At 37.7% G+C, this 25,405-nt stretch overlaps 1 protein-coding gene across 6 annotated transcripts in view; it reads left to right on the forward strand.

The window, feature by feature from the left end:
* FGL1 (fibrinogen like 1) overlaps positions 1-10,030 on the forward strand; it is a 36,410-nt gene extending 26,380 nt beyond the window's left edge. For all 6 annotated transcript variants that reach the window (XM_085305499.1, XM_085305502.1, XM_085305497.1 and 3 more), the window contains 4 exons: positions 1,713-1,810; positions 3,066-3,154; positions 3,707-3,894; positions 7,715-10,030. In XM_085305499.1, coding sequence (XP_085161625.1) covers positions 1,713-1,810; positions 3,066-3,154; positions 3,707-3,894; positions 7,715-7,874 — 535 coding nt within the window. In that variant the 3' untranslated portion in view covers positions 7,875-10,030. The remainder of the gene's footprint in view (positions 1-1,712; positions 1,811-3,065; positions 3,155-3,706; positions 3,895-7,714) is intronic.
* The last annotated feature ends 15,375 nt before the right edge of the window (positions 10,031-25,405 follow it).

Here is a 25,405-nt window from a genome sequence, read left to right on the forward strand (position 1 = left end):
AAGTTTAGGTACTTAAGTAAGATCTAATTTTAAACTTTTTTTAGAAACCCTTTTGATGAAGCTGTTCCATTGTGTACAGTGTAGGATGGAAGGATAGATTAATACAATATCCTTGAAGTGGGAAGACATCACTTCTAGTCTTTGTCTTATTGCTGATGCATTTTACAAGAGGACACTTTAATGTCAAATGTATTAATAGTCACTGGAGCAAGAATTTTTAATGGCTAGTAAAGGACTACATTGTCTTTCACAAACAGTAAAATGTAAAAAAGTAAGTGCGTGAACAATCTATTTGAAATAAGATACCATCAGCAAATGAGTCTGAGCATTACAAAGTAGTTTTTAGCTCATGGTAAAATGCCTCCAGGAGAAATAAGATAGATGAGCACTTGATTTGTGTACCTCCTTTTTTTGAGTCTTTTGCCAGCACTCAAGCATTTGAGGGAATGTCCAGAAGTTAAGCTTCTGGTCCTCTGAGATTTTAATATAAAATAAATATTTACAGATGCAACAAGGAATTTTTTTAGGACCACAGTTTTGCCCAATTTGCCTTTTAGGTATCTGCATCCTTCTGTGGATCTGGATCTTAGCAGCATTTATAATTACTATAGCTAAATTTACAATGCCCGTATGAAATAGAGAGAGAGAGGATCCCTACAGTGGATGAATAGCTGCAATCTGGCCAAGAGAAGACTTCGCAATTCTTACTTTATAAATGGAGAAAGTTAGGAGTAAGGTCAGGCAAGCTCTTGTAAAGCATCTCTAGCAGTTCACAATTGCTACCACCACACACTGCCCATTCCTCTGCCTTGTCAGAAGCTACCAGCTATTTCAGGCACAGAGGCTGCTTTCTGTTATGACTGTCTGTCCACAGCCTAATACTTTCACCTATTGGTTGAAGCATGGTTGCTTCTCACCAAGGAAACAGAGGGTGTTTTTGTTCCCATTCAGACATGTCACGAAGCCAAAACCACTGAGAAAATCTTTCAAAGCCACTGTAGACAGAGAAAAGATTTGGTGCTTTTAATATACATAATATTCTTGAAACTATGCACAAGCCTGAGTTCAAAAAATGTTAGACTCAGTCAATAATTCAAAGCTGGAAAAAGCTTGCTAATACCTCAATTTACAAAATTATATATCTAGCTGCAGGAGTTTCATAGCTTCACCAAATCACAGAAAATAAACAATACTTGTGATACCCCCACACCTTAATCTATATTCCCTGGATTTACCTAGGAAAAATGTTTTCACTTTGCGTAAATTGTGTTATACCAGAGATCAGACTAAGTTAATGCAATTTCTTCTGGTCTTAAAATCCATTAATTTTAACCCACTTTGAATGTACTTCTGAGGACTACTCTTTGGACTAGGCTTCAGTGACAAGCATATTGTGGGATTCAGCCTTTCATACATGTGAAATAGAAATAATTTTGTGTAGATCAATAATAAATAATTAATAATAAGATAATCAAATCTAAAATATTCCTTTATTAATGTTCTGATACACTGTAAAATAGGAAACTACAAACAGTTCAGCACAGAGCCACCAAGATGGTCAGAGAGTGGCCCTGCTTAAGCAGGAGGTTGGACTAGAGAGTTTCTGGGGTCCCTTCCAAGCTGAGTTATCCTATGGTCTACGATCCTAGGTTGGGTAACCATCCCAACAAACTTATCTTTTTGATAAATCAGTAATTCACCCTCTCTTTCAGAGTCTGGGCTGACTATGAAGGCGGCTTTGGAAATTTTGTTTTGGCAAATGGTGAATATTGGCTTGGAAATAAAAATCTTCATTATTTGACCAGTCAAGGTAAGATTTGTATTGTAACTACAGGCTTCCTTGGCTGCTTTGTCCTACAGATCTATAGACTATATCATAGAAACTGTAGACCTGTAAGCCAACAATCTAGAGGCTATAATCTGTTCCTGTTTCTTTGCTCTTTTTTTTAACCTTTTCATTAGCATATATCCTGAGTTGTATGGGCCTTTCCAAAGGTTGCAGGAGAACAAAACACATCAGAATTTTTCTTTTGCAAAAAAAAGATTCAAAACTGTCATTGGGCATGCAGGGAGCCCTTGCAAAATGGGGACTAGCAGACAGCGATATACCTTAAAAGAATTGTCTTTGCCCTTTTTGCAGTCAGAATCACTAATAGTCTGGACTCAGATACTATGCTGCACCATTTCATTTAGTCAGGACTTCACACGATTGCATAGGGTATAACATGACGGTAAATCCAGGCCTGTCCTCTTGACTAGCCTAAGTTGGTCTTAGAATGCTATTTCCATCTTTCTAGTAGCCACTTATTCTAAGATAACTTCTGCTCCACTATAAATTACTGTGTATTAAAATTTATCCATCAACTTAGCCAGCTAATCTTTATGGAAATCAATGCCATGATTTCTTTACTGATACTTCTAGATTAAAAGTAACTCAGGTTTATTCATATATGCTGCAATCACTATTCATATTGCAGTATAGATAACTACTTTGAGATCCATAACAGCTTGCATTGAGACCTTTCCCTCTTTGCTCATTCAGCTCTAGCCATGATGAAGATTAGGTCCGTAAGTGGGAAATGTGTAAGTGGAAGCAGAAAGTAATATATGTAGATGGGGCCAGATCTTCAGGTCTTGTAAACTGACACTGCTGAAATCAATGAGCTTTGCATATGTGTAACTCTTTTATCTTCAGAGGAATATAAATCTTTCATTTCCTCAGAGGTAGGGTTATTGTTTGATTCTCACTCTCCTTCCATTACCATCTCAAATACATTACTAATATATAAAGACTATAAAGGCTGTTTTTTGGTCCTCCCTGGAAAATATGCATTGGTATAATTCTAAAATTTTGGAAGATGAACTAGACCCATGAAATCAAAGAATAGCAAGATAATAAGCATAATGTAAGAAGATAAAAAATGTAAAATATGCTGTGACAATATAGATAATATTCATGATAAAGACATATAATTAGCATTTTCATCTTTTGTTATAATACTCCTCTGAAAAATAACAAGATAGGCGAGTTTAATAAAAAATAATTTTTATTGTTATTTCTTAAGGGAACTATACTTTAAGAATTGATCTAACTGATTTTGAAGGAGAACGGCGCTTTGCACAATATACAAGATTCAGMGTTGCAGGTGAAGAGGTAATAATATGCTCAATAATGACTAGAGGTTTTAGAGAAAATGCGTATTTTGTAGACAGCCCATATATGTAGATTCTCTAATTTTACAAAGGTGGTTTATCCAGACTATCATATTTTTGTTCTTACAAATGCTTGGAATTTTTGAATATGTAGTAATAGCAGTTTACATTCATACACTGATTTCATAGTTTATAAAATATATGAATCATTTGGTTGAGCAGTCATGAATAAAAGCAGTTTTTCAATTTTTGTGATACTACCAATGATAATAGTACATGATGTTTTGATGTGTAAATACAGCAAACTAATCTGCAATATTGTTTTTATTATGTCATTTATACATAAAGTTATTGACAAAATTTATCCCTGGTAAACATCTTGGCACCCTTTCATTATCTAGTATACAGTGCTTAAGTGACATGACATTTCTGAGCATGTAAATAGCAGCAAATGGAAGAGTTTAGTTTCATTCTTGTGGTTCCACTGTCTGACATTTGAAGGGTTAAACCTATGTATTAGTTGACTTTTTTTTTTCTTCGCATTCTTCATTAGCGTTCATATGAGATGAGTTGTGGTGAATACTCGGGCACAGCTGGGGATTCTCTTACTGGGGGTTTTCACCCTGAAGTAAAATGGTGGGCTGATCATCGAGGAATGAAATTCAGTACTCGAGACAGGGACAATGACAACTATGAAGGGAACTGTGCTGAAGAGGAGAAGGCTGGCTGGTGGTTTAACAGGTATTTTGAGTTTATATCAGTATTGTTAACTATTCCACTTTATATTTATTCATACAGTAATAACATATGGTAGAAGATAGGATTGGCATCCTTTATTATACTTTCAGTTTGCTCTTGACCCCTACCAGACATCTAAGGCCTGGTGTGACTGAGTCTCACCTTAGAACAGACAACACCTACTACACCATTCAGGTTGATCTGTGATATGATATTTGCCACAGGCTTTGGCTTCATTTGAAAGTCCCTCTTTGTTATCAGACTATGAAGAGGAGAGAGTTCTGCCTCTTTAAAGTAACCAGTCTTTACACAAGTAGGCCATGTAGACTTTGCAGATATATCCCTGTTGTATCTCATTCTTGCATTTCTCCTACATTTCGCTAGACCAGATGTGACAGTACTGCAGAATACCTGACAAGTTAAGCTAGTGCTGGGTTAATGAACCTGAAGTGCTAGGGACACTTTTTTTTTTTTTTAACCTCAGTTCACAGCATTTCATTCCTGTTATTCCTTCTATATCAAGATGGGAATGCATCCACTCACTTTCTGTCAGTGAGCTTGACTCAGCTGGGAAGAAGATTTCTTTAATTAGGATGCAGTGAAAGAATTAAAAATCCTGCTTATAAAACTGATAGCCTTAGCATTGTCATATGCAGCTAGATGCATATAGCCACATAATAGAGGTAAAAAATATAACTCAGAGAAGCATATTACTCTCTCACTGTGATCTCAGTTCACTTGGCAAGAGCTGCCAGGCTGCATCAATCTATTGTTTCTCTCTGTTGTGTCATCTTTTTTTTCTGTTTTTTAACAATCCATTTCCTAAATCCAGTTTTCATAAGCAGTCTATGACCAGTTTAGCTGATGTGATGTAGCTAGTATCTCACTTTGTTTCACGAATATATTCCAGTGATGGGGGGTCAGCAGAATCTTTGAGATATACAGAAAAAAAATCACAGGTGGACTAAGTTTTTTACAGCCCTCATGACAGCTAAAACACTAAAAGGAAAGGGAACTATGCTGGAGACTCTTTTCTCATAAAATCACAATTTTTGTGGATATAGAGCAGTATGCAGACCTCAAGTAGTCTAAAACTGTAACACCATGCCAGAGAGTTCATGAATGATGTGAATCATCAATCACTTTTAATCAACTGCATAAATTTTTCTCTCTTAAAAAATTTTTGCTTTTTGTGATTGGCCAAGACAAAAAAATCAACCTCTTTGCAAAAGTAGAATTATGGCAGACCTTGATAGTTATTAATACTTGTAGTTGCTGCTACATAACTACTAAAGATAGCTAGCTCCTACCAGGCTAGTTCCTATTAGGGCTGTGGATTTGTTGCTGTTAAAGTGACAGTCCATCTAGATAATGAAAACAAGTTGCTACTTGGCTGCACTGGCTTGCTACTGACTTTCTTTTACTGTTAAGTCTAATATAAAACTGAATACTGCAAAATACTAGAAAATTTCCATGTCCTAAAATCCTACAAGAACAGTACTGACAGGCAGAATGAAAAGAAAGCACTCAGAACATGTATTTGTCATGCACCGATTAGCAGATAAAGAGGGAATTAGTGCTCTTGGCTGGTTTGTATTGGAGCGCCCATCTATGAAGGAGTTTTTTACAAGCAGCTCCATGCTATCTGGACTAATGAAACATAAAAACATGCAGATAATATGAATACCAGGAGAAGTGATACAAGTGAAGCCACATGGAAATAGCCTAGGTCTATTCACTAGAGCTCAGCACTTGTTTGCCTGAACTTCTACAGAAAAAATGTCCTCTCTTTGCATTATGTTAYAAGGAAAGAGATTTTCATGTTGGATGCAAATCCACAGAGCTAGGTTCTCTGTAGCACTACATCCAGTTCATAAGCCTTCCTATATCCAGGACACTGTGAAGATCAGTCAGTTCAGATCTGGTAAGATTCAAGCTAACTAGTGTAGCTGGACATGAGCTTAATCTTTCCCAAGCCTGCCCAGTTTTAGTTACGTAGAGCATGGATGCTCAAAGTAATCAGCCACACATCAAGTTGGGGCTACAGATACTTACTAGCTCACGTGGAGACAGCATAGCCATATTCATGTGGGGATGTCCTGGATTTAAAAAGCCCAGACAGAATTCAAATTTTCTTCAGAGAACCAACTCCATCTCTCTGCATCTGTCATACAGTGAACATGGAATCACATAAACTGTCCATCATTAGCTGAGAGTGGACTGTACTATTGAAACTATTGCAGTACAGTTTTTATCTTTACAAATTATCTATGACAAAGAAAGGAAAACACAGGCTAACTTTAAGGTGTCTATTGACTTGTCAATAATGAGCGCTACTTCAAAATATCAAGCTTGTTGTTTCTTTTGCATGTCTAGTTACTTACAACTGCATTCAGTCCATTACAGAATACTGTGTATTTTTGCTATTAGTACTTCTAATTTAAGAGTTGCTACCAGCTCATTTTGCTGCTGATGAAATCAACTTCTGCCTGTTTCCATCAAAAGAAGGAAAAGAAGGGATTCAGTTGATTGAGATACCTCTTACCAATTATGATTCTTCTAAGGAAATTGCGTTTATTCAAAGTAAACAGTATTCCTGCTCAAAACAAATTTGTATGACTATAAGGCTCTGACACAGGCTAGACATTCTCAAATGCAAAGTCACGTTTGATATCTGCAGATTTTAAGCTTTTAACTAACACATAGCCAAAATTCAGCTTAAAAACTGTGAGGAATGAACAGGCATATATATATGAAAATTTTCCTATGAGGCTTTTGCCAGTTTTTCTATTTCAGTTCTCTGTAACAGTTGTTAATAAAGTGTAAGCAAAGCAAAAGAGAGTAAGATTTGCCAGTAATAATATCCACAAGGTTTATTTGAACTGTTTTCTGTTTGAATATTTTCTGAAGTCTGCATTTGAAATCCATCGCAGTGCCTGATAGCTAGGTATTAACAGCACTAAAAACAAAATACTCAGTTGGCAGATAAGCTGATTCATTACAGTGTGCTGCAAAAGAAACAGCTGCTTTGCTCTCCATATGGTCACATAATCATCTAAACGTCCTTCTTTCTCATAAAAACCAAATGAGTATCAAAGCTGTTCTGATACCTAGTCAAGCTTTTGGGTATGGCAAAGTTTCTTTACAATTACCACTGTATTTAATACACATTACATTACATACAATATGTATATATGTATACAATATGTGTATAATACACATTTAACAGTATTTTTGTTTCCATGTATTAAAGGACGAAAAAGGAATGTACTTTGTGTAGTCAAATAAAATGCCAGCTCTGATGATCCAGTGAATTGGTATATGTATGTTTAACGAGCTGTGAGATTTGATCTATCTGTAAATAGAAGCCAACGGTTTAACAGGCAAACGGATGGTGGTATTCAGATTTTGTCATATGAAACACTATGTGGGGATAACTGCACAACTTAGAGGAGTTACTCGGAAACAACAAAACGTACACTTTCTTTTCCAGAGTTTTGCTGCTTACATGCCATGCTCGTACACATGACCTGAACAACTCTGGAATCATTCTGTACTGAAACAGATTGTCAGGCAAGGCTCAGAGCCCTAGACAGGTCAGAGAAAGAGTGCAAAGAACAAAAAGAACTTTTGGTTCATTTGCAGGTGTGCCCTAATTCAACTGTTACTGTTTAGGGGCATTGAAGTTCACAAATGCAAATTTCTGCAGCTGTCAGACTGGGCTCTTATCAACGTGGTGATCTTCTGACTTGCACAAAAACTGCAAATGTTTGCATGTTTTCACCTCATTCTTATTTATGTTTTCCTTTTTTTTTTCCGGCAGGTGTCACTCTGCCAACTTGAACGGGTTGTACTACAAAGGGCCCTACACAGCGGTGACAGATAATGGCATTGTTTGGTACACTTGGCACGGGTGGTGGTATTCTCTGAAATCTGTTGTCATGAAGGTCAGACCAGTAGACTTTGAACCTAATATTGTTTAATTATTTTATTAAGATGATTTATCTAGTTAATCTTTCAGCAAATCTACCCAAATTAAAACACATGGGCAGACTTTTACTTCTCATCTACACCTCTATAAATCTGGAATAATTCCTTGACAAACAGTAGTTTTTCAGATGTAAATGAGAAGAAAATCTGGCCTAGGCATATGTATATACATATACTACTACTTAGATGTGTACAGGATCTTTTTTAAAGGCAGGAGCTCACCCAGAATTAAGGCATCTTTGTTAACATGGAGAATTTTTGGCTTGTGCAGTAACTACAAGGCCTTTTATCTTTTTAACAACAGAAGTCTTATTTATGTTTTCCTTTTCTTTCCCATCATTCACTTTTCAGCTCCCTGTATCTGCAGTGGAAGCACCAAATGGCTCATACTACTTTGTATTTTTTCCATCAGGATGATATTTTTATATAAGTCTTTGCACACTAATGGAAGTCTCTATATTGCCTTAAAAATTACAATGAATTGTATGAATTACACCCAAAATCTGTGTGAAAAGAACCTTAAGGTTGCCTTTCTCAGTGGATAGAATATACTTTTTTAGAAGGAATCAATGCTTTAGAGGAAGAGTTGTTTATAAATTCCTCTGATTTATTTGATGTTAACACTGCATACATAGCATGCATATAATGTATTAAGAACAAGGCAGGAACTGAAGGAACAGAGACACTACCAGGCTAGAATCAATTGATTCCAGTATATAAAAGTTCATTGTGTCTGTCTCTGCTGAAGCATTCCTAAAGCTGGTCACATTATTTCAATCAAATGTTTTTTAGATAGTCACTAATTATGCTTTCCTTCTTTTTAGTAATAAGCTAGATATCCTGGACTTTAAGATACTGACATCTGAATTTTTGCAAAAGGCTGAATACCAAAAACTGCAACTGATTTTCATGTGAGCTGTGCTTTGAATGCACACTATGATAATGCATATGTAGATGGTACTGTGTTTCACGTGCACTTTTAATTCTGTGTTTTAGAGGCTTTTAGCACTTGACTCCATAAATTTTAACTTTCTTTAAGCATTGGTCAGTCTCCAAGGCTGTCCCATTTTGAATGTCCTTTCCAGTCACTTCTAAGTGTTTCTGCTTCTAAGCCTGTATCTTCTCCTTTTCCTATATCCTCATCTTGATCCTTGGGCTTCTCCCTTTCTTATGCTACAGATGCATATTTTTCTGCTGCGAGAAGAAACTTGAGAGACTCAACTCAGACATTTTTCAGTTCTCTCCTTCCTAAAATAATTTTGCTTTTGTGATTATACTACCAGTCTCTGTCTTTCTGTCTGTCCTTTGAACCTGGTCCGAACTTCAGTCATATTTAACATAACTGAGAATAACTTACCAACCTAAAGGTCAATTCATATCTATATTGACATGAATACAGCCAGTCGAATGTGGACTCACTGCATTGCCATTATTCCTTCCATTCCCATTCTCCAAGAACAAAAGTTTGGTAAGAAAGAGTCTGTGAAGGAATCTAACAGAATAGGAGAGGGAGGATGTGCTGAAGAGCTGAAAAAAAAAAGAGGTGCATATAAAAACATGTATCCCACTCATGAAGATAAATCAGATTGCACATAAATGAAATGGGGATGTAAGTACAGAAAAAAATGAAGTTTGAGCAGGAAAAAAGAATATTAGCATGCATAGAAGGTGTTGATAAAAATCTGCAATATACAGGCTTTCAGTTCTGTGGGTTTTTTTGTGATGATGGCAGATATTCCAGACAATAAAACCTCTTTCTCAAAGTATCAACAGACATTCTGCTAGAGGTATCTAGCCTTTAGCACATCACTGTACCCCTGAATGAGATCACCAATGTATAGCTCTAGAACTGCTTATTTGAAGCTTTCTTTAATCAGTTAAAACAAATTAAATTCCGTATCTGACGGGAAGACATCCAGGCTTACACACACACACACACACTATACATATGTATACATACATCTAGATATATAATCAGCATTCAGTATTAAAGCAGAACATCTGATAGGTATTTCTATCCAATTTTATTACTGAACTTCAAATGGGTCCCTCAATAACTCTATGAGCACTCTATAGGTATGAGTCATTAAGAATAAGATGGAATTTTTAAAGCAGTTTATAAAGATGTTATAAGTACAGTATTTCCCATGGCAATGTTCAAAATCTTTTGCTACTTTGAGAAGTAAAACTTTTAACTCTTTGTAAAAACACAGATGACATGATGCGAGAATTGTAAAAACACCCTTACTTTTTCACAGGAAAATGGAAAGAAGATTAGCTCATATATTTGGAGAGTATCAAGCCAGATCATATTGCACTTAATGTAAATATAAGACATGGAGGATTTACGTACAGCAAAGTTGGATCTCTAGCATACAAAAAAACCTCTTACTAAGATGTACAGATTGTGCTGATAAAATCTGCAATATTTATCTTTTTTGCTGCAGCATAAATCCATCCTCCTTTTTGTGAGAATGATAATGAAATCTTTCAGCTGAATTAGAACACTTCTCATATTTTAATGTAAAACTTGCAAGGAATAAAAGTTGACTCCCTTCCTCTCTCGGAAATTATACAAAGAAAGAGGAACAAATCTTTCTTTGTACATGTTAAAATGCATTTATATGTTGTTTACTTGGACTGCATGTTCTTCAGAACAAGGACTTGTCTGAAGAACATCTATCATACTGTTAGCAATATGCAAATACAATATTTAATTCGCATCATGTTTCTATGGCCTTTCTTTATGTAATAATTGTTTTTGGCAACATGAAAAACATAAGAAAAGTCTTGTAATTCAAAATGGTAATATAATTGTTCTTAAATAAACAAAATCTTTATTTTGAAAGGACAAGTTTAAATAGCTACTGAAGAAGAGCTTGGAAGAGAAACCACAAGAATTCCTTTCTCTGCCTGGCATGGTCTGCTAGTATTAATTTATTTCCTCGACAGGTATGAACATGTTCTAGAGGAATCTTTATTTTTACAAGATAGCAGAACAAAGGCCTGTTTGTTTGTTTGTGCATTAGACAGAACTACATAATAGCTGAAAGTTTACATATATCACTTCTTATAAATCATATAACCCAACAGAATAAGAACGATCAAGAAAATAACAAGGAAAATGGTTTGCCRGTCATGATTAATAAACAACATAATCATAGCTACCAGTAATGTGTAACAAAAATGCCTCTTTTTGTAATATTTGTTCAAGGGAAACATCTCTATATTTTCAATTATCTATTTCTGTTTTCTTCATTTTTCTTAACATTTTGGAGATTAAAAGAATGAAAACTACAAGCCTAAGTGAATTAAGGGAATGGTAAAAGGGCCTTATAAGCAACAACATCTGTTTTCTCTAGAACGTCTACTATGTTGTGGCAAAAAGATGAGGTACCACAAACTGGTCTATACCTCTTTAGTATTCTTTTTTGCAGCTCTGCTGCCTAGCTAGAGGCTTCCTCTCCCCACCATTTCCCAGACAGTTATTCCTAACACCAATTCTTGAACCCCTTTTCAAAATGTAACATTCTGTTCTGTCATAGCCACTTGTTATCCTAGCTGTCAGCAAAATAGTTCCCGCCAGAAAGAGGAATCTAACCACAGCTTCCCAGATCTCTGAGCATTCTCATCATATTCCTTTAATTTACTCCTGATTAGTGCAAAGGCAAAAAGAATGCAAATGCAACTTTTTATACCCTCTTCCCCCCCCCCTCCCCTTTTAGTAGTCTTAAGTGCTCTTTCACAGTTGTGGAAGAGCAGAAAGAGTAGAAAGTATCCAGGAAAGTATCCTGTATCTAAATTTTCAAAAGTGTACACTTAGAAATTTCTTGTTTTGTGTTTTAAACTGTCTATTAGGAGGATGATGTAGAAAACAAAAAATAGAGCTGTTCAAAACTAGGAATACTTTGATAATGAATATAAGCATATGCTTGCTGTTTCCTCAGCATATGTCTGGGAAAACAGCAAGGTTTCAAACATTCGACCAAAATCCAGCTCCTTATATGTTAAGAGAGAAAGAAGTTATTATTTTCTGTTATTTAAAATGTTTTTTCATTTTCTGCTTAAGAAGATAATTTAATACTTTACAGTAACCGTTGCACTTTGATGCTTCATTAGCATTTTGCCGAAAACAGCGTTCATCCAAAATCACCTTTTCTATATCCCTGAGGCCTGTCTTGACCTTAGTTTAGTGCAAGATGAAACCCAGCTTGTCATTGCTACATCTTCAATTAACTAAGACAGTCCTTGTTAATCCTACCCTAATGTTAAATACATTGCATCGAAACTAGAATGCAGCTACCCAGATACTGATTACACAAGGCCAGGGCCAACTTCATATATTTGTTTGCTTACAAAAGAACCAAGTTATAGCCTTAGCAAAGAACAAACAAACAAACAAGGAAACTGTAGCTTATCTTTTTCTCCTCCTTTCCTCAGCAACTCACAAATACTTCTTAAGTTTCTTTTACCTGCCACCTAAAGAATCTAGGCTTCCTTCCTTCCCTCCTTCCTTCCATTCTCAATGGGATCTCAGAGATCTTTAATCTCTGACCTTAGCCATGGTTTGCATACACAGCTGGTGAACTCCTGGTTTAAAGAACCTGGGTAGCTCTGAGGTTCTGCAGAAACTGAGCAAAGGCTTTAAGAAACTAAATTTTGGACTGAAAGCACCTAAAATAGCCATTACGTCTCTAAATCCATTTTGGGAATCAGTGCCCAGTCTATCTTATAGCCAGATTGGACTGAATTATTGTAATTAATGTATCACTGGACATTGCAGGGAGGAAGGTGAGCAAATCCCCCTTAGAAGTATGTGGGTCTCACTGATAGTTACATGAATGTCACTGCTTCCAGTTTTGCTGGCCAGAGTTCAAGGTTCCAGTTTTCAATTCATGGCCTCCCATGCCATTGCGAAGTTATACTGCCACAGGAGCCATGGGGCTGGCACTTTCTACAACATGACACTTCATACTAAATTAGCTAAACACACACCAGCAACATGTGAGAGCAGAAAGGCTTTTATGTAAGTGATATCCTGCACTAGATGGTGCTCTGTACATGTTGTAATTTCTTAGGCAATACCTCTTTTGTAAACTAGTACAAACATTTCTTACCATCAAGTTACATAATTTACAAGATTATGGGAAATAACATCAAAAGTGCTTCAGTGACTTAATTCACTTTTGAAATGAAGCACGAGTTCCTAATGATACCTAAAGCCTATGGAAATTTTTAGCATCTAATTATCTTTAGGTATGTCACACTGAAGTAGTTAAATTATGGTCTCTTTAGTTTAAAAAGCCTTGCATTTATGTGTTACAAAAAAAGTTCATATCTTCTGCTGATTAACGAACAGAAACAAAACTATGAAACTTCCAAACAGTACCTGAACTAATATATCTGCACTACTATATTCCTGCTGTCATCCCTCCACTGCTCTTCCTCAACATGGTCTCCTTCTATTTTTCATATCTCAACTACACTCAAGTTGGACCTATACTGGAGTTAGACACATCTTTATATCATAATACAGATAATAATACATTTGTAAGTTCCTYATGGCCAGGAAATTAAGATTTTGTGAACACTTGTGGCAGGATAAATTAAGTGCCTGTGCCATAGTGGATTATATAGTGCCTGAACTCACTGCAGGGAGAACAGCAAATCCATCTCTTGCCAAAATGCCATCTGGGAAAAACACCCTTGCTGAAATTGGGGGTCATTCATGTGGTACTCAGCAAAATTCCTGCTGCATGTAATAGTTTGAAAGCCTTCCAAGTCTCTCTCAATAGACTAGTGTCTAAGTTTGAATTATTAACACTTGCAAAATATAAAAACATTCTGTCTTGTGATAAAGGTGATTTTATTGATTTTTATGCATTTTATTTTCTGTTTCTAATAACTTTTAATTACTCATTGTAAATGTGCCGTAGAAGTTTTTGAAATAATGCTCACTGAAATTGTTCCAGTCCTGTCTCTCTCTGTCATTCAGCATGCTTAATTTAAAGACCTCAGCAGACAGTTCTCATCTATTTCTCCTATTGCTTCTTCCTAGTAAGGGGTTTAACTGCTTCTGACATGGTTTTGCTACCCCTCTGAGTCAATACAATGAAAAATCAATTCAATCTTGAAGAACACAAGTCATTCTTAACCTGAAATTTCTAAGTAAAAAGTTCTAGAGTAGTGAAGGAAGGGAAGGGCTTCCTTTTTATGTTTACACAGCTTGAAGAAAAGTCATTAATATTTGTAAACCAGAACAGTAAGTTTCAAATTCTACTTTATTTTTCTCTTTAACTCTCCAATGAAAGCCCTGGAGCCTTTATACCTGGCTTAAAAGTCTCATATATACGATACTAACAAGAAAATATACTTTAAAGCATTACATACTGGACACCTTCCCAGTTACATAGTGCTCAACTTGATTTTTTTCAAAAGAATGAACAAAATCAACCTCTGATGTAAATCAAATGAGTCCAATAAAATTACACTGAATTTGGTCTGTCATCTGTTCCTCAAGCAGATCATCTGCGTTGTATCCGGAAGAAAACATGGCTTTAACAAGAAATCCTTTCTAATATTCTAATTAAAAAAGTATCAGTCATAATCATTATAGAGCATTCTAGTTTATATCTCAGATACTCAGACATGAATTGGTTTCAGTCAGTATAGCTTCATTACACTTGGGAACATAGCCCTGTAAATCTGTATGTGGCCTGTAAGTTGTAAAATACTAATGATTCATAATCTTCTCCCATGTTACAAGAACAAGAAAAAAATCCTTACGTGTGCTCAGCTGAGCTAGAAATAAATAAGAATGCACATGACATCTCTGACYTAGCTGTTGATGCATGTGACAACAGGCTTTAAATTCTCTATATAGGGCTTACAATGTCCCTCTTGCTATATATTAATTAACCATCAAAAACAAAATTCCAGAAAAATGAAGATACCCTGCAGCTTTTCAAAGAACAACATCACTGAAGAAGATGAATGMGCATCAAGCTGTTCAACATATGAAGAGTGCCAGATATAGAAAAAATATATATATCAAATTCACTTTTGAGATCTTTTGGTACTAGCATATTCATCAAAAAATGATTTTAGGGAAAATATAGGCTTCCTTAGAGAACAGCACTACCATAATGTTTCCAGCTAGTGAAATATAACTTATGTGGGTATTTACCTATGTTTCTTACTTGATGCGCTTCTTCATCTAAGTCAGCTTTAAAAAAATTCTAAACTCTGTTCCACAGACCTCACTTATGAAAAGCTCCTTTGGGGAATACAAAAGACTGTTTCATTAAAAAAAMATCCTGTGTTATGGCTCCTTGTTATATCAGTGAGACTACAGATTATTTCTGAAGAACTCAGTGGAMGTCGATGCCTGGCAGCTACCTTGTCTCTGTTATTCACCTTTATTTTACCTACAGTATCTCCTTTCAGTTGAACAACGCTGGAACCAAAAATGTAAAATGAGACACGAGAGAAGTCAGCTGCTAATAAAAGGTTCCACTGTCCTTTCTTGCTGACCCACTAATTAAAATGCAAGCAACTCTGAAGCCAGAGGGAGCCTTCATTGGGGTATATTTATATTTAATCATTAAAATATTAAGGTTATAGTAGACTGCTTCTTGGAAATGTGACATAAATCCTCAACTATAGATATGCTTCTTAGATCATTTGATAAAAATAAGTATTTTAAGCAAACTCTTTAGAGAAAAAATACTGCAGTACTGTTTATTTTGCCATTGAACAGTCTAACTAGARTGGGAAGAGAACAAGTGATGAAAATTAAAATCCTTTCTCYGGGACATACGCATTTTGAAAGACGRGGGGAAAAATCAACCCATTCAGATCCATGGGTCTCATTTTCTGAGACAAGAAATATACAAGAAATATACAAGAAGAAAGTATATATACATTTTCGATTTAAGGAAGGGAACCTAGAATTCAGTATGTAGATACACAAGTGAGAATGGCTGTTCCCCCTTCCAACTCTGATTTTCTGTGTGTCACATAGCAAAGCACTGAACTCTCTGATACTCTCCTCATGCAGAAGAGCAATATGGTTTAGCCATTTTGCAGAGCACTTTGAAACCTCCTGAGGAAACATATAATTCAAGGACTGAGTTTTATTCCATTACTAGGCTAGACTATTAGGTCTGTCAGATCCCTGTCTGTAAACAGGGTTCCTCATTCATTTGGATAAAACCTTATCAGCAGCATCTCCTAGACTATTTACAGTGTACGAAGAGAAAGGCAGGGGCTTGTGCACTGTCTGCATACTGGTTAAGGCATCAGGATGCCTCATTTTCCACAACAGTGAATTCAGCCCCTGGGAGAGGAGCACTGCACAAGTATTTCACAGTGTGTTTAAAATGCCCAGAGTTCTCCCTGAAAGATTCCCTCAGCTAGCTTACATCCAAGCTGTGTATCTAAAGGAAATCCCAAGTGCCGMCTACAGCATAAGGCTCCACTACGCTTAGCCTCTGCTGTCTTCAGCTTCTAGCCTAGCGTGATTAGTTAAGGAAGGCTGGAGCTTCAGCTTCCACAGACACAAGCAGCACTGAGCACAGGAAGTAATCGGCTCTACTCGGCATCTATTATACCAATATTCAYGCAAAGGGACAGGATCAGTACCCCTTAATAACAGCACGCCTGTTAAAGCCATTTAAAACACATTGCAAGCTGTTCATGACAACTGGCACATGAAGCCAAGAAATACAAGCCAATGTGCATAGTATCTCAGAGTCAGTCTTCTATGACATACATAAACTAGGAAAAAGAGTCAGACGTACAAGGATTCCTCAGAGAATTCAAGTAATACTTAGAAACCTAGAAAATGCTATTTGTTATTACAATTTTCATTTCAGGCTATGGAAAATTATAGAAACTAATAGATGCCCACTAATGGGAGGCTGAGCAAGAGATTGTGGTTAAGAAGGGCGCCATGCGGSAGAGCAGAGATGAGTACTCCTCTGAAGCGCGCTCCAGCTCTGACTCAGAAGCTCATCACAGTAGAAAACATGTTTTTGTAATCCTTTGTACAGATAAACTGACTTCTGCCTTCAAAAGACTCTGACATTGTATCTTACTGGATAAGCTACATCAAGTAAYTAGCAATGAAGAAATTAAAATGTTCACTCCCACTCCAACTTAAATTTTCCTCCTGCTCTCCAGGACTATTGGGCTATCTGAAAAAAGAAYTGGAGTGAAAACAAAGAAACAAACATAGATTGCTAAGAAAACATTAATGTTAATGATATTTCATAACTTCATATGTTTGTTTTAATATTCTTGATAGCTTATTATATTTCCAATTCTTAAAATTGCCCAATAKCCAGAATAAAATATGGCTAAAATATGAATTAAAAGATTTTCTAGTTTATTAATAACTTCATTTATTTACAGTGTACTTAGTATATGCARTATCACCAACACGTAATTTCACAGATAAATCCTACTGCATCCCAAGCGAAGAGAGCTGTATACACATAATACGTGAAGTTAATTTCATGGTCTTTCTCARTTACCTGTAATTTTCCACATAGATAATATTCTTTATATTTCAGATACACCTGATTCAATAGTAAGTCTTGCTCAATTTATAAAATCAAGTGGCTTTAAGGCAAACCCTAGACAGGACTGAATATTTTTATTTAAGGCCTGTGTCCAGCCATTAAAACTATGTTACAAACAACAGTCTTCCAGGCTGCTGCTATTATTTTTTTTTTCCTAGTGAACTTTTTTTGGCCAGTGAGAACAAGTGTCAAAATGTGGAGCAAAAATCAGTATTTCATCAGACCTATTCTAAGGAAAATAAGGATTGGTTCAGACATGAACTCATGTAAGGCCCCCAAAGGATCTATGCTGCAATGGAAAACATGGACTAAGACACATTATATGCTTATTAAAAATCTGTGATTTTTCTCCCATTGGATTGATTTACACTCCAAATTCCATACAAGTTTTCTCATCTTCTTTCCTTTGGCTTGCATTACACTCAGGAGGGGGAAAAAAATCCTAAAGTTACATATATTTTCTTGCTCCCATTAGATGTATACTGTTTCTTAAAAACGACATCCTGAAAAGGCTTATTTTGCATTTTCTTTACTCATTTTCCTCCACTCTTTCATTGGGCACTCAGTAACCTTTTGTGTATACCAAACACTACTCAGTTTCAAACACCCAATCAGGAGCAATTGCTATCCCTTCATTAATGCTGGAATTCATCTAGCCATAGAAGGGAGAMTGGAGAAAGAAAAGAAAAGGAAGGGTTTCCATTCTCCAGTTCCCTGGCTCTTCACCTTTACCAATTCCCTTTTGAGTAATCAGTGCTAAATCCTGCCACRGGCTGCTGCAGTGCCAGCTCCCTCCCAGCGTTGTTTCATCCCATCCTGCAGCAGTAAGGCTTTGATGGTGTGTGATACCTCAAGGCCCCTCAAGCCTTTCCATTCTCTTTGTCGGTGCTCAAGTCTCTGAAACCAGCTACTTTTATCATGATTGTTTCTGTCTTCTGTCACATGTACCTATTTCTTAAATAAGACTATTCCAACCAGTGTGAATCCTGGCATAACTTGTAATGCTCAGGTTCTCTGTGTCTAACACAATACACATTCACATACATATAGATCTGAACCCCAAAGAAGCCTATGGAAAAACAACAACAAAAAAAATCAATTATTGATAGAACAGGATCTTAAGTGAGGAGCAGTCCAGTAAACCCAATTGTCTTATGAGCTTAGAAGCACTATAAAGTTACCACAGACTAACAAGTTACTATACATCAGCCGAACTGCAGCAATTGTCAGCGTGTTTTACTTTGCATTTGCTATAGGCAATCAGTGTGCAAGTTAGCTTAGCCCTCTCTCCTGTCAGAACAAGTCACCTCACCGTGCTGCTGGCTAAGAGCCTACGCATCCCCCTGTCCACAGTTACCACAGTACAAAGGATACTTGCTAAAACTCTGCTAACTAAATTAAACGTCCAAGCGTCACAGTGGGGAGACGCTGACATAGCAGTATGATGTATTTGTTCCTTAATCATAGCCAAAGTTACAGAATCAATGACCTCCAACACCATTGAAATGGCTGACCATCTCATGAGATAAGGATGGAATTGGTTTCAGCAAGATTTTGTTTCTTCAAAACATTAAGTCCAGTGAGCTAGTGATGGAACCACTGAAAAATTAAAAAAAATAAATAAACAGGAACAGGTGTGTAACATTTTCCTTCTATTAGTTTTTCTTATATAAGTCTCAGAGACAGTAGTTCTTCTGCAGCCCCCTATTAACCATGTTCGATATAGCTCAAGGGAAGGACATCTTGGAGCTGTTGCAGCAGCACAGCCCCTAGACGTTCACTTGTTTTCTGGCAATAAATGCTCTGAGGTATGTCTGAGCAAGTGTCTTCTTGGAATTTTATCTTCACCCTGACTTCTGTTTCATTTGCTTTCACTCAGGTGGATTCCTTGCATAGAAAAATCTTAAGGAGGACTTTTACATGGAAAGGTGTTTTTCTTCAAAGGAGAAAAAAAAGGAAACAATCAACAATAGAAAAAAACTAACAGAATGTGTGGTGCTGACTGCTCTTCATCTTGCACTCAAGGCAAAAGCCCCTCTTCCTTGTCACTGCCTCTTCTATTTAGATGGTCTTCCCACTCCTTCTGCTACCTCACTGATTCTTCCACCAGCCTGTTGTTTGGAGAGCTCTTCTCTCTCTCATTTAACTTGCTACGGGATGCCACAGAAATTTGTTGTCAGCTCTTTTCTCTTTATCATGTCAGGTAGTGCCAGCTGCAGAGAGATCCAACTATCATCTCTCGCCACTTCTCTCAAAGGTCACTGGACAACTTTATCTAGTTAGTGTCGTTTGGGTTACTTAACCACCAGCAYGACTAAAACCTAGAATTCTTCATTTTCAATTTCTTTCTATTCATTTCTTTCTTGAGATCACCACTATTCTCTTCGGCACTGAGCGTATTTGACTGTAATCTTCACATTCTGGCAATATCTGACTCTCTCAAACACCTTCTTCATGTAATCTGTGATATAATTATTCCTAGCAGCCCTCCTTGCAGCCAGAACACTTTTCAAGGTTTAGCTGTGTACCTAGCTCTAATATCATTTTCCATTGCCCCGACAAATGCAATTGAATTCTCAATTGTTTTCGCACACACTGGAAATACTGCTTTAAGAACATTCTGCTACACTGTCACATTCACTGTATAATCTCCTCTTTTTCTATCAAAATAGTCAAATAGCCGTATTTGGTATTTTTGCATAAACTTGCTTATGTGAAAGTATGTTTGCTAAAGAAATGGATATATGGAAAATATTCAGAGGATAGTAACTGTAGGTACCAAACAGTAAAGTTACCATTCTGCCCATGGTTATGTAAGTTCATTAAAATGACACTAAAGCAGCAAGGGGGAAAAGATAGACTTTTTTTCTAACTTGGTGCAGTAACTCTCATTTTATTCATCACTGATTACACTCCACAGGAATAATAGAAAATAGTTAAAAAGAAGTCTTGAAGAATAATATATAAATTCTCAGTCCTTATTGTCAGGAATGAAAAAACTCTCTAGATTTCTCAAAGTATTAATAGATAACAGTTTAATGAATTTATTACTAACACCACAGAAGACGAAACTTCCTGTTTTATTACTTTATTTTCTATAAGGAAATGCTTACAAAAAATATTGAACAAAGCTGTTCTTAAGACTTGTGCTAGAAACCATGATTCAATTCTTTAATGTGCATTTAAAAGTAATCAAAGGAATAAATATTTAATGATACATACAATATAGGGGTTTGTCTAACAGATAATGGCCCAGGAAAGGAAGAGTTTTATTACAACAGGGAATCAAGTGAACTACAATTAGTCTAATGGTTATCGCTTTAAGATTATTTTCTAGTTCTCCACCAATGCTGTTTATAAGKAGAGGAGTCACTCTGTTTTGGTGAAAACCATATGAAAAAAATGTTTACCTCCGGGATTAATTTACCCAGAGACTTGTTCACTACTACTTTTTGTGGGTATTCACAGAAGCACAGTGCTTCTGATTCTTTTCTGAAGGGTGGAGGAGAAATACAAAGGATTCTTAGAGAAGGCTAAGTAGCCATTACAGGATTGAACCCAAATTACTCTCCAACTCTCCAACATTTTCAACATTTTCAGCAAGACTACTCATAATGATTTCTCTAATGCATGTCATCAGTATGTTGTCAAAGCAGGAAGTATACAATTTTATTCAAAGGCCTTAGGCGGGGAAATAGTCATATGAATGTGAAGTCTGTGGTAACAAAAATTAAAGAATATTCATTAGTAATTGAGCCTCAGAAGATAATGAAGACTTTCAACTGTGGTGCTGTGCTTTTAGTCAAACCACCACTGGCACTGGTCTCCAGAAAGGTTTGGTTTTTGTTATGCACTACTTTAAATGTAGTCTGCATAAGCAAACAAAGGGGAACAGTACTTACTGCTTGCCAAAAAAATTAAACGCACGTATTGACATTCATTACATGTCTCTACCAGCCCTCTCCCCACCTCAAAAAAAAAAATCACAACAGAGTACATTAATCCACGGCCCGCTGGAATTTTATCTGACAGAAGTTAGCCTTGCGATGCTGAGAACTAGGCCAAACCAGTGGACGTGAACAAATCCACAACACTGTTTTCCCAATTACAGCTACAAGACAAGCATTATCACAGACTAAATTCACAACAGCTCTTGATGTTGCAGTGCTAAGTGTTGTAACCCCAAATTTTGGCACCAGCTTTCCAGGAGCCAGGAGCCTGCAGCTCTGTGCCAGGCACCCCTGCTCCCCACTGCAGCAAGACCATTAGGCACCTCAGGCCAAAATTTCTAACAGACAGTATGAGAAGGCACTTGAGTTGCCGGCCTTCTTGGCTGACCTAAAGCATTTAATTCTGGAGTTATGCTGGAGCAGGGTCTGTTCTTAGACTTTCGTGTCTCTCAAATCAGAGAGGTACTCCCTTAGCAGCTCTGCAGTTAGSGCTCTCACCTGGAGAGTCACAAGGACAGCACTGAATCTCTATCTCGCTTCCCAGGAAAACCCCTCTGTCACCCAGCCAGAGGCTAGGTGGGAGGGATACCTTTCATTGTGTCTGCTGAAAGGCTGTTATTCCGAACAAACTAATCCACACTGATTGCACTAGGGAAGCAAAGCATCACTTTGCATGCAACAATTAAGGTTCCTAGCTGGGAGCAGGAAAATTTCAATTTCAGTCCCTGTTACAAGACTGCATTTTTAACCAATTACCATGTAATATTAAAGTGCACAAGCAGCCATTAAGAGTCAAGAGCAGAAGCCAAGTGAGTTCCCTAATACCCTATTCAAAAWCACCCATTACCCAGAATACCAACAAAACACAGACTTGGCCATCCTGTGCTGCTGCATTTTTACTGCAACAAGTTACTCGGTACTAATCCAATGTATTTACACCAGCTGCAATCACATACATGATTAAAGACAACCATACACCTATCTCAGAGTAGTTTTCCTTTCTAGGCCCCTTCAATGGTACTGCCTGGTGTGTAATCCTGACTACCATTAACTCTTATTGACAAGAAATAAGATTAAAGAGTATAGAAAATTGTTGATTCATTCCTTCCCCTTCCCACCTATTCTAATATTTGACTTATGCCTTTATTTACCCCTTGGTCTGTTGTCTCTAATTTTCTCCCTTGCTTTATTCCTCCTTGCGGTCTTGGGTTCCTCTCCCCATGTTTTCTTCTGTCTTCCATTTCTTTTCCTTGCCTGAAATGTTTTACCTTTCTTTTTCCGCCTTTCACCTTTCTTTCGCTCCTCTTCCAACATTAAGAGACATGACACTTCACTCTTGCTCCTACATTTATGAAAATCCCAACGCACTGACCAGAAGAACCAAGGAGGAAAAAAGCAGCAGAGAAGCAAAAGTCATTTTATGGCTACTTAGCAACAGAGGAAAGGGCTGTCCCAGGGTTTTGATCAGAACAACTGTTTTGCCAGCAGCTTTTGATAAGAATTCCAGGAAAGGGACTTCCAAGAGCAAATGATGCAAAAAGATGTAAATTATACAGACCTCAGTGGCCTCTCTAGTTCCTTCTCCTTCCTCCTTTGAGAGTGCTTGGCCATTTCTTTGAAATCCTCCTTGATGGGATTTGATGAACTTTTCCCCTATGTAATGATTTCAAATGTCATTGCCAGCCTGAATTCCACCTAAGATGAAGGTGGGAAGATTTTAAAGAAATGCCAGCAAAACTGCTCCCACATTCCCTCATTAATACCTCATTTTAAAAGAACACAATTGTTGTATTTATTTTAACAATTGATTTTCCCCTTGGTTATTGCTGTTTGAAAGGCCTAGACAAACAACAAAACTAGGAAAAATGAGAGCACCATCAAAGCGGAATGGCTGCAGGGAACACTGAATGAACTGTGATCTTTAGTGGGATAAAGATTAACATGACAAGCTTYCAGCTGTAGCAATCAGTCGATATGTTCCAGACCATCTCTACAGTGACAAATATGGAGACATTTTTACGTTGTAATTGAGATTAGCCTTGATATATACAGTTGGAGCCATGCCTGTGAACTTTGCTATACGGCTATGTAAACTATCTATCACTCAATTTCACATGAGCAGTAATCTAATGACACCACAAAAATTTCACAATGTTCCTCTCTCCACACGTCCAGCCACACCAGAGGGCTTCTGCCAGAGTGCTTCAACCACAGTTCCAAACGATTCCAAGATCTGAAGCACTGTGCAGATCCTCACTAAAGATTGGCATTATTCYGTCTCAGGGTGTCAAAGTCTTGTAAAATGTTCAGTCTTGCAGTGTGAGTGCACTCATGCTCTAATCCAGCTCATTAGATTTGCAATCAGATGCTAATTGAAAGCCCATGCATAATACCACTGATTCCAGCACACATTGGATCAAGCCCATAAAGATGGGCAAGATTGCTTTTCATGGATAGGAATAAGGTATTTTGTTTGTTACTWCTAAGTTAACCACAATAAAAACAAATAGTTCTCTTTCATGTGGTGACAAAATCAAATAATCATGCTATACTCCTTTTTTTAATTATTAGGATGAAAGATGCAGTGTCTTCCTGGCATGTTTAATTCTGAATCATATTCATCACATATATAAATAGCCAGCAACTGYATATAGTAGCAGGGTGGGGGTGGGAGGTAGGGAATCAATGTGAATAATGTCAAGAAAGCATTTCGTGTGGAGTCACCAAATCTCTCTTAGTTACAGATTCCAATATAGATACATTGCAAGCCTCAAGGCTGCTATGTCTTAGCGTACCAGACTTGTAAGATAAGTTTCCCCAGCTTTACTGATACTTGAAAGCTTCTCCTCCGTGGACTTTAGGTTGGGAGAAATTTCCTTTTTGCGTTGCAAAGCTGAGTAGAAGTTTCTGCCCCTCTGCCTGCTGTTACGGGCAGAGCGACCAGCTGAAGGCACCACTTTTGTGGCAGACCCCCAGCAGGTACGCTGTGGGATCAGGGAGCCTGTCACGAGGGGTACCTTCACCATCCCAACCCAGCAGGCCCCTTGGAGAAAGCCTGAACTCTGCTGCCCCCCCTGACTCCGCGAGGACATGTTTTAGGAGAGGAAGTTTTAGTAGCGCAGCTCATGGAGACACGCAGGAGCTCTATGCAACCACACTCATACTTCAAGGTACAGTACAGCAACCTCAGGTCACAAGAAACACTGAGTATTAGAGAGCAGTACTACCTCATGCAGCCTGCCTCGGAGCGAGCGTCCTCTTCTTCCACAGCAGGRTAAGAGCTGAAATTGCACTCCCTTCCCTGCCTCTCCTTCCTGTCAACTGAGGACTTTCTGTGGGGAAATTCCACCCACTTCTCCTTGGGGACGGCGACTACTCCCCCCAAGGAAACAGGCCGTGTTTATTCAGACCGCACTGAGGATTTGTTCATCCAGTGTCCTTCACTGCAACTGCCTCATTTCTGACAAAAAGGCAGTTTTTTTCACTCATGTTTGCATTCAGACACAGCACCCCTCTCCCAGCCTCTGCGAGCCGCTCTGGCAGCTGYGGCCGCTCTCTTGCTCCGCTCCCCCCGGGGTCTCGCAGCCACAGGAGCTGGCCTCAGACACACGACATTAGCAGAGCTAAGTCATTCGATACAGTCCCGCAAGAGGACGAATCCTGGAGGGAAGCAGAGGCTCCACCACCACTTAAATCCAGGAAGTTAAGCACTAAAAAGTGGCACAAAGTAATACTGAGGGCAGAGTGGCAAAAGGCGGAGTTAAAGTTGTAAGAGCTACTATTAAATCCGACACCTTTCCTCACACGGAGCATTTGCGGTTCTTGTTCTTAACGAGCATGAACTAGAAGATCAGCACGCGTGCGGCATCGCGCCGCCGAGGCGAGCGGGGCGGCGGGCGGCATCCCCCCRGCCGCGAGATCCGCCTGCTTAAAAATAAAATCAAAAGAGGTTTTGCAGTCATTAGCTGTAAAGTCCGAGCTAGCGCCCTT

This window comes from Rhea americana, unplaced genomic scaffold (assembly GCF_003343005.1).
Source record: "Rhea americana isolate MKP2758 unplaced genomic scaffold, rheAme1 scaffold_221, whole genome shotgun sequence".
In the NCBI taxonomy this organism is placed as follows: Eukaryota; Metazoa; Chordata; class Aves; order Rheiformes; family Rheidae; genus Rhea; species Rhea americana.